This window comes from Agelaius phoeniceus, chromosome Z (genome assembly GCF_051311805.1).
Source record: "Agelaius phoeniceus isolate bAgePho1 chromosome Z, bAgePho1.hap1, whole genome shotgun sequence".
NCBI classification, from domain to species: Eukaryota; Metazoa; Chordata; class Aves; order Passeriformes; family Icteridae; genus Agelaius; species Agelaius phoeniceus.
Window position 1 is genome coordinate 76,847,015 of NC_135303.1, and position 11,634 is coordinate 76,858,648.

The window sequence follows — 11,634 nt, forward strand, 5'->3', positions numbered from 1 at the left end:
GGCACCTACCTGCTTGAATGTGGGCTCCACCACAGACCTCTATGAACTGCAGGGGAACAGCCTTCCTCACCATGGGCTGTAGCAGCTGGAGAACCTCCTCCCCTACTTTATTCACTGTTTTTAGTGTCTTCAGACTTGTTCTCACCTCCTTGTCTCTGGCTGCAATTTGTTTCTGTGCAGTAACTTCTCCTGGAGCCATGATCACCATCACTGATTGGCTCAGCCTTGGGCAGTGGATCTACCCTGGAGCTACGTGGCATTTTCTAGATGTAGGGAAAGCTGCTCTCTCAGCTTCCCACCAAACTCACCCATGCAGCCCCTACTACCTGAACCTGGCAACACAAGCCCAATACATCTTGTTAGCTAAAAATACTATGCATGCCTCTGGACAAATTACGTCTTCATACTATTGCCTGTTTTGGAATTATTGACCCTAGTAGTTGAAAGGGTTTGTTACTACAAACCAAGTCCAATGCAGTTATTTAGTGGGGCTTCTCATACAGGTCAGGGAGTAACTCAGCTCTTGATTGCTGTAAAATACGAGCATGCTGTTCAGAGAATAGTGATTATGAATATGATTCCAGTTTGCCTCAGAGTGACAATTTTAAACTCTGTTAATAGCCTCCTAATTGATTTCTTTTTAAGGGAGGAATTCCATTACCTGTCACCATGTCTTAAGTGAGTAGGATGTGAATAGCAACCTGGCAAATTAGTGCTGGGTTGAACTGCAGCCCGTCAGGATTGAGAGTCCCCTGCTCATCAGCAATCACTGGTAACACACTTCCTGAACAGTGGTCATGCCATATGAAGCCCTTCCAAACAGTGAAGTTTAGTTAACCTAATGTGGGGCATGTCAGCCTTCCAGGAAGCAAGATGCTTGTTTGGTCGGGAGGAAATGTGAACTTTTGATGCAAGACCAGTGTTCCAGTTTTCTGTGTAGCTAACTTTTTTGTAATAATTTTTTATATTGAAATATATGTCCCTTTATTTCACAGAAATGCAGTCTTGGCTCTCCTGAAGATTTTCTTTCTAGAGCATTAGATCCCCCACAGCAGCAAGTAATTGGTAATGCAATGAATCTTTTGAGGAAGATTGGTGCTTGTCACTTAAACGAGCCCAAGTTGACTCCGTTGGGCCAGCACCTTGCAGCCCTTCCTGTTAATGTAAAGATCGGCAAAATGCTTATATTTGGCGCTATATTTGGCTGCTTGGATCCTGTGGTGAGTGAAAAAAATGATATTTTACAAAGTATAGAAATTATTAATTCTTTGCCATTAATCTGATTTCTTGTAATGTGCATTTTGAAAAGATGATGCAAGTTAAAATGCTTACTTTAGGGTGAGGGCACCTGGACATCATGGAGGGGAATAATATAAGTGTTCTTTATGGTTGGACTCAATGATTTTTAAGGTCTTTTCCAACTCAAAGCAGTTCTATAATTCTAAACTCCTAGGTATTCTCCACAGTGGATAATCAGGCTTGCTCTCCAGGTTTTTTGCAACTACTTTTATGGCAGTCAGGTGAAGTCCCAGGTGACTGGGAAAGGGGAAACATTGTACCCATCTTCTTTTAAAAAAAGTAGAAAAGAGGGGCCTTGGGAGCTACTAAACTGTCAGCTTCAATTCTCTACCTGGGAAGAACCATGGAACAGATCCTCCTAGAAATATAGTATGGCACTTGGAGGAAAGGTGATTCAAGACACCAGCATGAGCTTAACCAAGGGCAAGTCCTGCTTGACCAACCCAATAGTCTTCCATGATGGAAAGTCCACATCAGTGGACAAGGGAAAGGCTACATACTCGTTTATCTGGATTTCTGCAAAGCCTTTACTGTGGTCCCCCATCTAAACTGGGGAGAGATGGATTCAGAGGGTGAACTATTAGATGGATAAGAAAGTGGTTGTACAGTCCCATCCAGAGGCTCGTGGTCAAGGGCTGTGTCCTGATGGCCAGCAGTGACAAGTGGTGCCCTTGGGGGTCTATGTTGGGACCAGACTTATTAAATATCTTCATCAGTGACATAAGACAAAGGGATAAACTGCACCCTCAGCAAATTTGCAGATGACCCCAGCTGAGTAATGCTGTTGACACCCCTGGAGGATGGGATGTCATCCAAAGGGACCTGCAGAAGTGGGCAGATGTGGAGCTCACAAGGCCAGGTGCTGGTGCTACACCAGGGCAGGACAACCCCAGATACCAACACATGCTGGGGATGAACAGCCCCAGAGCAGCCTTGGGAAGGAAGGACTTGGGGGTGCTGGTGGGTGAGAGGCTGGACATGGCCCAGCCATGGCACTCACAGCCCAGAGAGCCAGAAGTGTCCAGAATCCCCTCCCTCCCCTGCTGCCCACACTGCTCTGGGTGCAGTGGGCCGCATCCAGAGCAGTGTGGGCAGCAGGGGAGGGAGGGAGGGGATTTTTCCCCTCTGCTGTGCTTTCATGAGACCTCAGCTGCAGTGCTGGATCCAGCTCTGGTGGCCCCAACACAAAAAGGATGTGGATCTGATGAAGTGAGTCCAGAGTTTATCACAAAGATGATCAGAGAGGATTGGAGTACCTCTTCTTTGAGGCAACTGAGAAAATTTGGGTTGTACAGCATGGAGAAAAGGCTTCAGCATGGCCTAATTGCAGCTTTTCAGTACCTGAGGACATTGAGAAGGAACTTCTTTAAGGGGCATATGGTAGCAGGACAAGAGGGAATGGGTTTGAACTGAAGAAGCATTTGGTTTGATTTGATATTAGGAAGAAATTCTTTACTGTGAGGGTGGTGAGACACTGGCACAGGTTGCCCAGAGAAGTTGTGGATGTCCGATTGCTAGAAGTGTTCAAGGCTGGGATGAATGGGGCTTTGAGCAACCTGGTTTAGGGGAAGGTGTCCCTGCCTAAAGCAGGGGCTTGAAACGAGATGATTTTTAAGGTCCCTTGCAACCCAAGCCCATAATTCTAAGATAATGATAAAAGAAGAATTTTGTTATAAGCTTACAGATTTATAACACAAAAATAGCCTGAAATTTTCTAAGTGATGTGTACTGAAAAATTGCAGGCAACTTTGGCTGCTGTTATGACAGAAAAATCCCCATTTACTACACCTATTGGTCGAAAAGATGAAGCAGATCTTGCAAAATCATCTCTAGCTATGGCAGTTTCAGACCATATAACAATCTACAATGCTTATCTGGGGTAAGTGATGATTCTCCTATGCTCATAACTAGTAGCAGATAACAGATAATACAGTTATGTAAAGAATCCTTAATATTTTTGAACTGCTTTCATTTCAAGTTTCTTCTGTTCAGAGTAAAAATAGATTGCCAACTACTGTAACACAAAATGGACAGTTTGCTTAGTGTTTTGGTTTTCAATACCTTTTAACTATGCCTGCTTACATACAGAAGTTTACTGTGTCAGTTTATCCTAGTGTTTTGTTTGCTGGTTGTGGTATTTTGACCAGAATATTTTGTATTTGTTAAAGCACAAATGTATAAAATGACATACAGGTTTTTTCCTCTTTAGGGTATTACCACTAAGTCTGAATTTTGTTTTGACTGTCCAGAGAGACAAATGTGTGGGGGTTGAGAGTAAATCACCTTGTATCTGTCAAATCTACATTACAGTCGTGTTCTTTAGAGTGTCTTTAGACCAGCAGAATTAATCTTCATTAATACAACTTAATTTAGAGTGGAAAATGCTTTTCAAAACACATTTTTCTTTTTTAACTTAGTGCCTCTTCTGTTGCAGTCTTGATGGGTTTCTTGCTGTAATAAGACATTCGCTATTTTTCCCTTAGGTGGAAAAGGGCCCGACAGGAAGGGGGGTATCGTGCTGAAATGACTTATTGCAGAAGGAATTTCCTTAATAGGACTTCACTGTTAACTCTGGAGGTAAAACTTATTATGCTCTGTACTCATAAAGTTATTTGTTAAAATTTCCCTCTGAAAATGTCATTCCCTTTTAAAGACATGATATATGGCAGTTACTATTTGGACAACATAAAAGCAAGTGGAATTTAGGGACTGATGAAATGCACACTCTCAATCAAGGTAGCTGCGTCTGTATTTGAGTTTTGGATATGCACTTTGGTAAACAGCTTTGTAGTTGCTGCCATTGGAGAAGCTAGGCCTTACTTTCATCAGAGAATCAAAACTTTATTGATTAACATATTTATATTATTCTTGATATCAAATACCAACAGTTAATTTGAAAGATGAGCCACAAATGTACACGAATGGCCTCTTATTTTTGGTGAGAAATTGTTTTTGTTGATCTTTCCTATTGAGTTTGGTTTACTGAGTACTTCTAGGCGGAATTGGATCTTTGATGCAAATGTATCTTTTCATTTTAACTGCAGGTAGAGATTTAGTATTTGCAGAATATATATTTCCACATATTTAATCCTGTGTTCTAGATATCAGATTGTTATAAGTAATGTTTTTATCATAGAAATAGCTAGGATTCCAGTATGGCTGCAGAAAATACAAGTGATTATTCTAGTAAGGCATTTCTCCTGGAGAACATGAATCATTCAGATGAAGCGTCATTTCCTGCTGTTGAAGTGGAGTATGTAACTTCTTTAATTCAAAACTTTACTAATGCTATCCTAATTTCAGGACGTGAAGCAAGAACTCATAAGGGTGGTCAGAGCGGCAGGGTTTACAGCACCTTCAACACATTGTGGAGGGGATGGAAATGGAGCCACACAGTCCCTGTCTCTCAGTGAAATAGCTCTTCTTAAAGCTGTGTTGACTGCAGGGCTATATGACAACGTAGGAAAAATACTATATGCAAAGTCTGTGGATATTACAGAGAAGCTGGCTTGCATGGTAGAAACTGCTCAGGGTAAAGCTCAAGTTCATCCCTCTTCTGTAAATCGAGACTTGCAGACTTATGGATGGCTGCTTTACCAGGAGAAGGTAAGTTGAAGATAGTGAATGTTGCTAGTAGTTTGTGTAAAGGTGGAGTTCTGCCTCTAGTATACTTCAAACTGGTGTATGTTATTTAATATCTTACTGTTTTATGTTCAAGAGTGTTATTATCTAATGATCCTAAAGTTCATAAAAGTGGGTCAACTGAGTGCTGAAGAAAAAGAAGGTGAAGCTGAAGGTCATGGACAAATCTGTTCATGATGAAGCTGGTAGCTATAAATGGAAGGCATTTTCTGTGTATCATTTAACTTAATAGTATCATTGATTTTTTTTAAATAGAGTCTTGTTGATTTTAATAGCACTTTACACAGTAATATGTAATAGTAACTTTTCAAAGTCTGCTTTGTTACTATTCTGAGGTTTTGAAACTTGGTACTGACTTACACCAGTAATAAAATAAAAGAGCCAATTCTGTAATGGACAGCTAAACTCCCTAAGTGAGTTGCATTTTTTTAACTTCTTTCCTCTTCAAATGAAAATCTTGTCAGCTATTTGCTAAACTGAAGTGTTTGTATTTAGTTATACTTCCGGTACAACAAAAGTTGGACAGTTGTTTAATGGCCGGATTTAGTGTGGAGAAGCAGAAAGTATTAGACTTTTTAATGCATATAAAGTGATAGTATTTTTTGAGAATTGAAAATATTTCCTGACCCCCAAGAACATCATAGTGTGATGACAAGACAGCAGCTAAGGTAGGTAAGTTATTCCATGAAGACTGGGGCAAACTAAGCCTGCACTTTTGTATGAAGATGCACTCTCTTTATGTCCATTCTTCTCACTACAACTCATTTCACCCCATTCTGTCTTTATTTGGGATATTCCAAAGCCAGAATCAGCATATGCTGAGCCCCATACTTCATGCAGTGTGTGTGTCTGTGTGTACCACATTTATGCATGTGCATATGTGGATATAGATAAAGTGATAAAACAGTTCCCAAGAAGAATGTATAATGAAAGAGCTTTGCCTGCCTTTTGCTTCAGTAGAGTTACTACTTCTAGTGTTGCTTCTATGAACACCACTAGGTTAATGTTATGTCTCTATTTGTGCTTGAAGAAGAAAACTGTGGCTTTAGCTAGCTTCTAGCATATAAACCTGTCACTTATTTAGAATTAGTTTTTTTATGTGGTGTAAGGCAGACAAATAGCTATCGATTGCAGTAACTTGTTTTGGTTGCATCTTGAAAAAGGAAAAAAGTGTATTTCTTGCTTGTAGAAGTAGCAATCAAATTTAGTGTTGTAGAATGTTATGTGATTGGGATTTTTTGTTGATGTTTTTAATTGTTTGTGTTTGTTTATATGCAGGTGAGGTATGCCAAGGTGTATTTGAGAGAAACTACTTTAATATCCCCCTTTCCCATTTTGCTTTTTGGTGGGGATATAGAAGTCCAGCATCGCGAGCGTCTCCTGACAGTTGATGGTTGGATCCATTTTCAGGTGCACTGGAGTTATAACTAATCACCTTTTGTGATTCCATGAGTTTTCATACTACATAGTTGATACATTAGCTTGATTCAGATCACTGTATATGGGAGATGGAGACAAGAGGGAAGAAAGGGGAGAGAATTTAAGATAATGATGGGAAATTTTATATACAAGTAATGAAATCTTAATAAATCACACTCAAAAGAATAGACTTGTCATACGCGGTGTGCAACAAATCAGTATCCTCTCCAAGAAGAAAGTGTTTTTTCAGAAAAGGTATTGAAAATGGGTGCAGACTAAACATTTTTTTATCAAGCTTGTACTAAAAGCAGAGGAGTGTACTGTTTTTATATTATCCTTTCTTATAATTTTACAATCTTGTAACTACGTATTTACCTTTAGCACGCTACTGTATATACTGTTCTATAGTGCAGACAGAATTGCTTGGAAAAAAAAATCCAAATTGTAAAATAGCTGCTTACTTGGGCTTGGGGTGTTTGGTTTTATTGATTTGATTTTTTCCTTTCTGCGTGTATAAGTTTTACTTAGAAACTGGAAAACTAAGAGCATTTTCCTAGCATATTTTTGCAGACAAAATAGTTGTCATAAAAAGATCCTCTGTAAATTCTGATAAATGGCAAATTATGCTATCCAGGCAGCTACATAGTTACAATTTTCTGTGCTCCTTCTGTGCTCTGGGCCTTGTGCTACTCTCAAAGACAACTGTAAGCAGCAAAACAATTTTTTGCAGTCTGTTGATCCAAGTAAGCAGTCATCTAATTTAATTCACTGATTTTCATGAACAGGGAATTTTAACAAGCAGGTCCCTTGTGGATTTGTTAGAGATTCTTTTTCTGGTCCCTGGATGGCTACAGTTCTGCAGTTGCTGGGCTAATCACATCTTACAGTGTTTCAGAATTTCTACTTTTCTACTGAGATGCTAAGCAAAATACCTTGCATTTTGTGCTTCTGCTGTAGCAACTACTTTTTGTACCAAAGGCAGAATATAAATGATACAAAGATTGAAATAGGGAGGAAAGGACAAAATGAAATATTTTTGGGAGCGAGTTCATGTTTAGGTATCCAAATTCATAGTGACATTTAGAAAAGGCTTGTGATTGCCTTGTCAGGAGGCCTGGCAGACCTCCCAAGAGGCAAATGCATAGCTGTTTTATTTCAGGTGTAAGTGTAATTTGAACTTTGTTACCTTAGGGGGTAAAAAGGCAATTAATTGGGCAGCTTATTGGTGAAGTAATAATTTCCTCTTATGCTGGTTGTGTGGGAACACATTCTAAGTTACCCTTCTCAGCTGCTGTTCTTCAGGCTTTGATACTGTGAACAACTGGTACCTAAAGCTATGGCATAATGTAAGCACAGTCATTTAATGAGTACACTATCTATCATGATTGTCATTACCATTAAAAATCACATATGTGCATCATGTTTGCAGGAATCTTGTTATAAACTCTTCTTTATATATATGTAGGGTAAAATTTTGATCTGTATTTTGGTGTGAAATGTCTGATGATGAAATGTTTGTCTTTTTTTTATAGGCTCCTGTTAAGATAGCAGTAATTTTCAAACAGCTGAGAGTTCTCATTGAGTCTGTTTTGAAAAAGAAGCTTGAAAATCCCAAAATGTCACTTGAAGGTAACTTATTGCTGGCAGTACTCTTTCTTAAATGGACCTTGTAGCAAAACTGAGGAATAATTAGTACACTGCATCCTCACACAGTAGCATGTGACATGAAAGTTCCATTAAGAGGTGTCCAGAAAGTCATTACTAACCCTGCATGTATTGTGTGGCTCACCTCAGATGTACAAAGATCTGCACAACTGCCATTTTAAAGATATCCCTGGTAACAGCATTCAAGGTAGTGGTAGTAATGGTGAGGCAAGCATCTCAAAATAGAATTGAGATTATGTGTGGAGAATCCTAGGCACAGATGATTTATAAGTGTTGTGCAAGTTGTCTCAAAATCAATGTTAACCAATGGCCTGTTGGTTCCCAAAAGTAAGGGATAGCAGAGCAGAGTTTTAAATTTGGACACTGGATGTTCAGGAGCATATTGTAGGTGGGGAAAAAAGGGAGTTCTGTATGCTGATGTATCGGGAGTTAACCCACGACTTTCCCAATCTCTTGTGGAATACTGAAATGGTCATCAGCAGTTCATCAGATAATTTTATGATGAGGTACTGTGTACATACTGTTTGTCCTTTTGCTTGCCAAATGGTAATCACTTGTTTTTCTTTAGATTCTGGCATAGCCTAAAACATTAGAATTTTAAGTTGCCGAGAGCTAGACTTCTCTTACAGTTTTTGGCATTTTGAGAATCAAGTTGCTCTTTTTCACGCTGTTTTTTTTTCTTTTCTAGATGACAAGGTCTTATACATCATCAAAGAGCTGATAAAAACAGAAAATGGTAACTGAAATCAGAAATCAGTAACAAATCAGAGCTTCAGTAATTGTAGGGGAAATACGCATTCCAACACTAATTGGAAGTATTTAAATTCTTAGTGTGGTTGATATCAGCCATGATGGGGATAGACTGCATGATTTGCATAGGATCAGCCTTTCTTTTTATCAATTTTAAGATGAACATTGGATATGTTTAGCCTTTATATTTGGTGCCATTTGTCTTGACTGTATGAATGATAACTGCAAGCAGCTTTTTCAAACTATGAACTGTTCACAGCTATTTCTCTTTTTTAACTTAATGTGCTAATCATACCATCAGTACAATGTGTACTGATGATTGAAGGTTCAATCCTGAATCTCAGTTGAGTCGAATTCCGTTTACGCAAACAGAAGACAAATGTTTCTAATATGGGTTATGTATGTGATGATTTTTTTTTTTTGAACTAAATTTACAGTATTGAACCAAGACATCTTAGAGAAGTCTTAATTTTTCTGTATGATTTATGTTGAGAAGATGCTCTATAAGCATCTATGAGATGATAGTATGGACTGCTGTGAATGAGTGCTCAGTGAGATGTGTACTGACCAGCAGCTCCTCCCAAGGAGGGGGATGTGCCTCTTTGCACAGTTATTCCTCCCTGTTTACCCTGATCCTTGCAACTCCTGCAACTGTACTATACTTTTTTGTGTGTTAAATTTTGCATAGTTCTCCAGGCCCCCTTCAAGAGATGATCATGTGTTTTTTCTTCATTTATTTATCAAAATTCACATTGACCCTCTTCAAGGAAATACCAGAGAAGTTCCTAGTGGAAACTTCCAGTGGCAGTTTTCTCCTACCCTACTTGCTCACAATGACTGGATGTCTGTGTGATCCTTTGTTTGTTGTTTCTTCAATACTGAATAATCCTTAACTGAATAGCTTAATGAATCAGATGGTCTCACCTTCCACCTATCCACACTATTTCTAATTATGAAGTACAATTTTAAATTGCCAACTTAGCTTTCAAGAATAAAAAATATATTGGTGGGGAGGATCTGCCATTAAACAGTTGCAGTCAAATAGGAACTGTCTTCACAGACAGAAGCACAGTGTAGATGACAACTTCTGTTTAATCTGAAAAATAAAGATTTTATACAGCAGAGGTTAATCACGTACAGGAAGGGCATTCAGGAAACTGAATACATAAAAATGCAAAATACATGGATCCTATCCATTTAGATTATCACAGCAGAACTGGTATTGCTGTCTAGCTTGTGCACATTAGCTCTTACACCAGTTCTGGAAGAGGAAAGCTGTTTGCTAACAGCTCTGTAGGAACAGGGATCATATCTGTTATTCTTTTATGTATAATGATAATGTAGTGGTAGTCCTGATTTCAGAGGAGACAGGAAGTAACTTTTGGGTTTTTTTTTACAACACCATTTAGGCGAGGAAGAATTTGAACTGGAAGTTTTGATCTTAGATCTTAAGATCTCAACTTTGCCTTCAATATTCCCACACTGAAATCAAAACCTGCAAATTTTATTCATTGAAGATATAAACTAAATCTGTACCCTAAACAAATTTCCTATGTTTTATTTTGGTTGAGATGTTTTATTTGATGTTTTGATTGAGATGTTTTATTTGTATCCTTTGGAAACATGAAATAGAAAAATATATCTCAGTAATTCAGTTATTAGCAAGCTGCTCTTTCTTTTGGGTTTGAATTTTGCAAATGAGTTGTTGGTCTTAAATGGTTAAATCCTAGGGAAAGTGTGAATTGTGTTTGAGTTCTTCTCCTTTATCCAACTGTGATAAATAAGAGGATTTTTCCATTTACAGGTGGTAATGTTGAAATTCAGAGTTATTATTTGTGTTTCTCTAGCATGCTGTGCTTTGTAATCTTCTAAATAAAGAACTGAAATAAGTTAAGGGGATATATTGTAATAACTGGGAAATTGCACGATCTTCTTTGTGAGCAACAATTTTCTGTAAAACAAATTAAGGAGGTCACACTGTGGTGTACAGTTAAGCACAGTTAACTTTAAAAAGAAAAAAGCTAAAAAAAAAAGAAAAACCCAGGAAACAAAAAAACAGATGCTACACTGGCTTTCTGCTTCTGCAGTATACACGAGCAACTTTTGTGCCTGTATTCTTTTGGGTGGATGAAATTTCTCTTTTGCTCTATTTATTTAATAAAGACTTCCGTTAACACTTCCGTGTTACTTTTCTCAAAGCATTTGTCAGACACAAGACCATTCAGTATCTCTGGATCTTTGTCACCATAGTCTCAACTGCAATTGGTCTGCAATGTGTTCTTTCTTTTTTTTAAAGGCAGCATGTTCTCCTGGTCTCTGTCCTCACTTTGGAGAGGAGTTCCTCCTCTTGCTATTCACGCTGTAGACTTCCCACCTCCTCCCGTTTTTCTTCTGTATCGTTGGCTTCTTGAAGCTCTTATTTCCTATTGCCATCTTTCCCAGTGCTTAACCCAGAAGAGGTTTTCTTTCTCCAGGTCTTTCCACATCTCTAACACACTATAAATGGGTGGTTGGAGTACAGGACTGTTTTAATTTCCCTGCTTTCAGCTGTTTAAAATAGTGCCCCATCACATAAATAGTCCATGGATGAAAGCGTAACTGAGACCCAGATTGCAGCATGAGCTCCAGCATTCTTGGCTCTCTCCCCTGCTGTCCTCCTGTGCTGTTTCTGGTGACCTACACTGGAAGTGTTACTTACGGGCAGTGAGGGGTAGTTGTTAAAGCTCACGAGGTTCTGAGTTGAACTGCTAGGAGCTGGAGAGATGCCTGCGTTGGCAATGGCAAAATCGATGCAGCAGCTTCAGCTGGCCGCATCTGTGGGTTTACGGCACTGCTGTCTGGTTTGCTCTCTGTGCCGCG

General features: G+C 38.9%; 1 protein-coding gene across 2 annotated transcripts in view; it reads left to right on the forward strand.

Moving 5' to 3' along the window:
• DHX29 (DExH-box helicase 29) overlaps window positions 1–10,951 on the forward strand; it is a 29,800-nt gene extending 18,849 nt beyond the window's left edge. For both annotated transcript variants that reach the window (XM_054651756.2, XM_054651759.2), the window contains 7 exons: window positions 996–1,220; window positions 3,042–3,178; window positions 3,783–3,876; window positions 4,603–4,905; window positions 6,220–6,351; window positions 7,893–7,989; window positions 8,714–10,951. In XM_054651756.2, coding sequence (XP_054507731.2) covers window positions 996–1,220; window positions 3,042–3,178; window positions 3,783–3,876; window positions 4,603–4,905; window positions 6,220–6,351; window positions 7,893–7,989; window positions 8,714–8,769 — 1,044 coding nt within the window. In that variant the 3' untranslated portion in view covers window positions 8,770–10,951. The remainder of the gene's footprint in view (window positions 1–995; window positions 1,221–3,041; window positions 3,179–3,782; window positions 3,877–4,602; window positions 4,906–6,219; window positions 6,352–7,892; window positions 7,990–8,713) is intronic.
• Window positions 10,952–11,634: the final 683 nt, after the last annotated feature.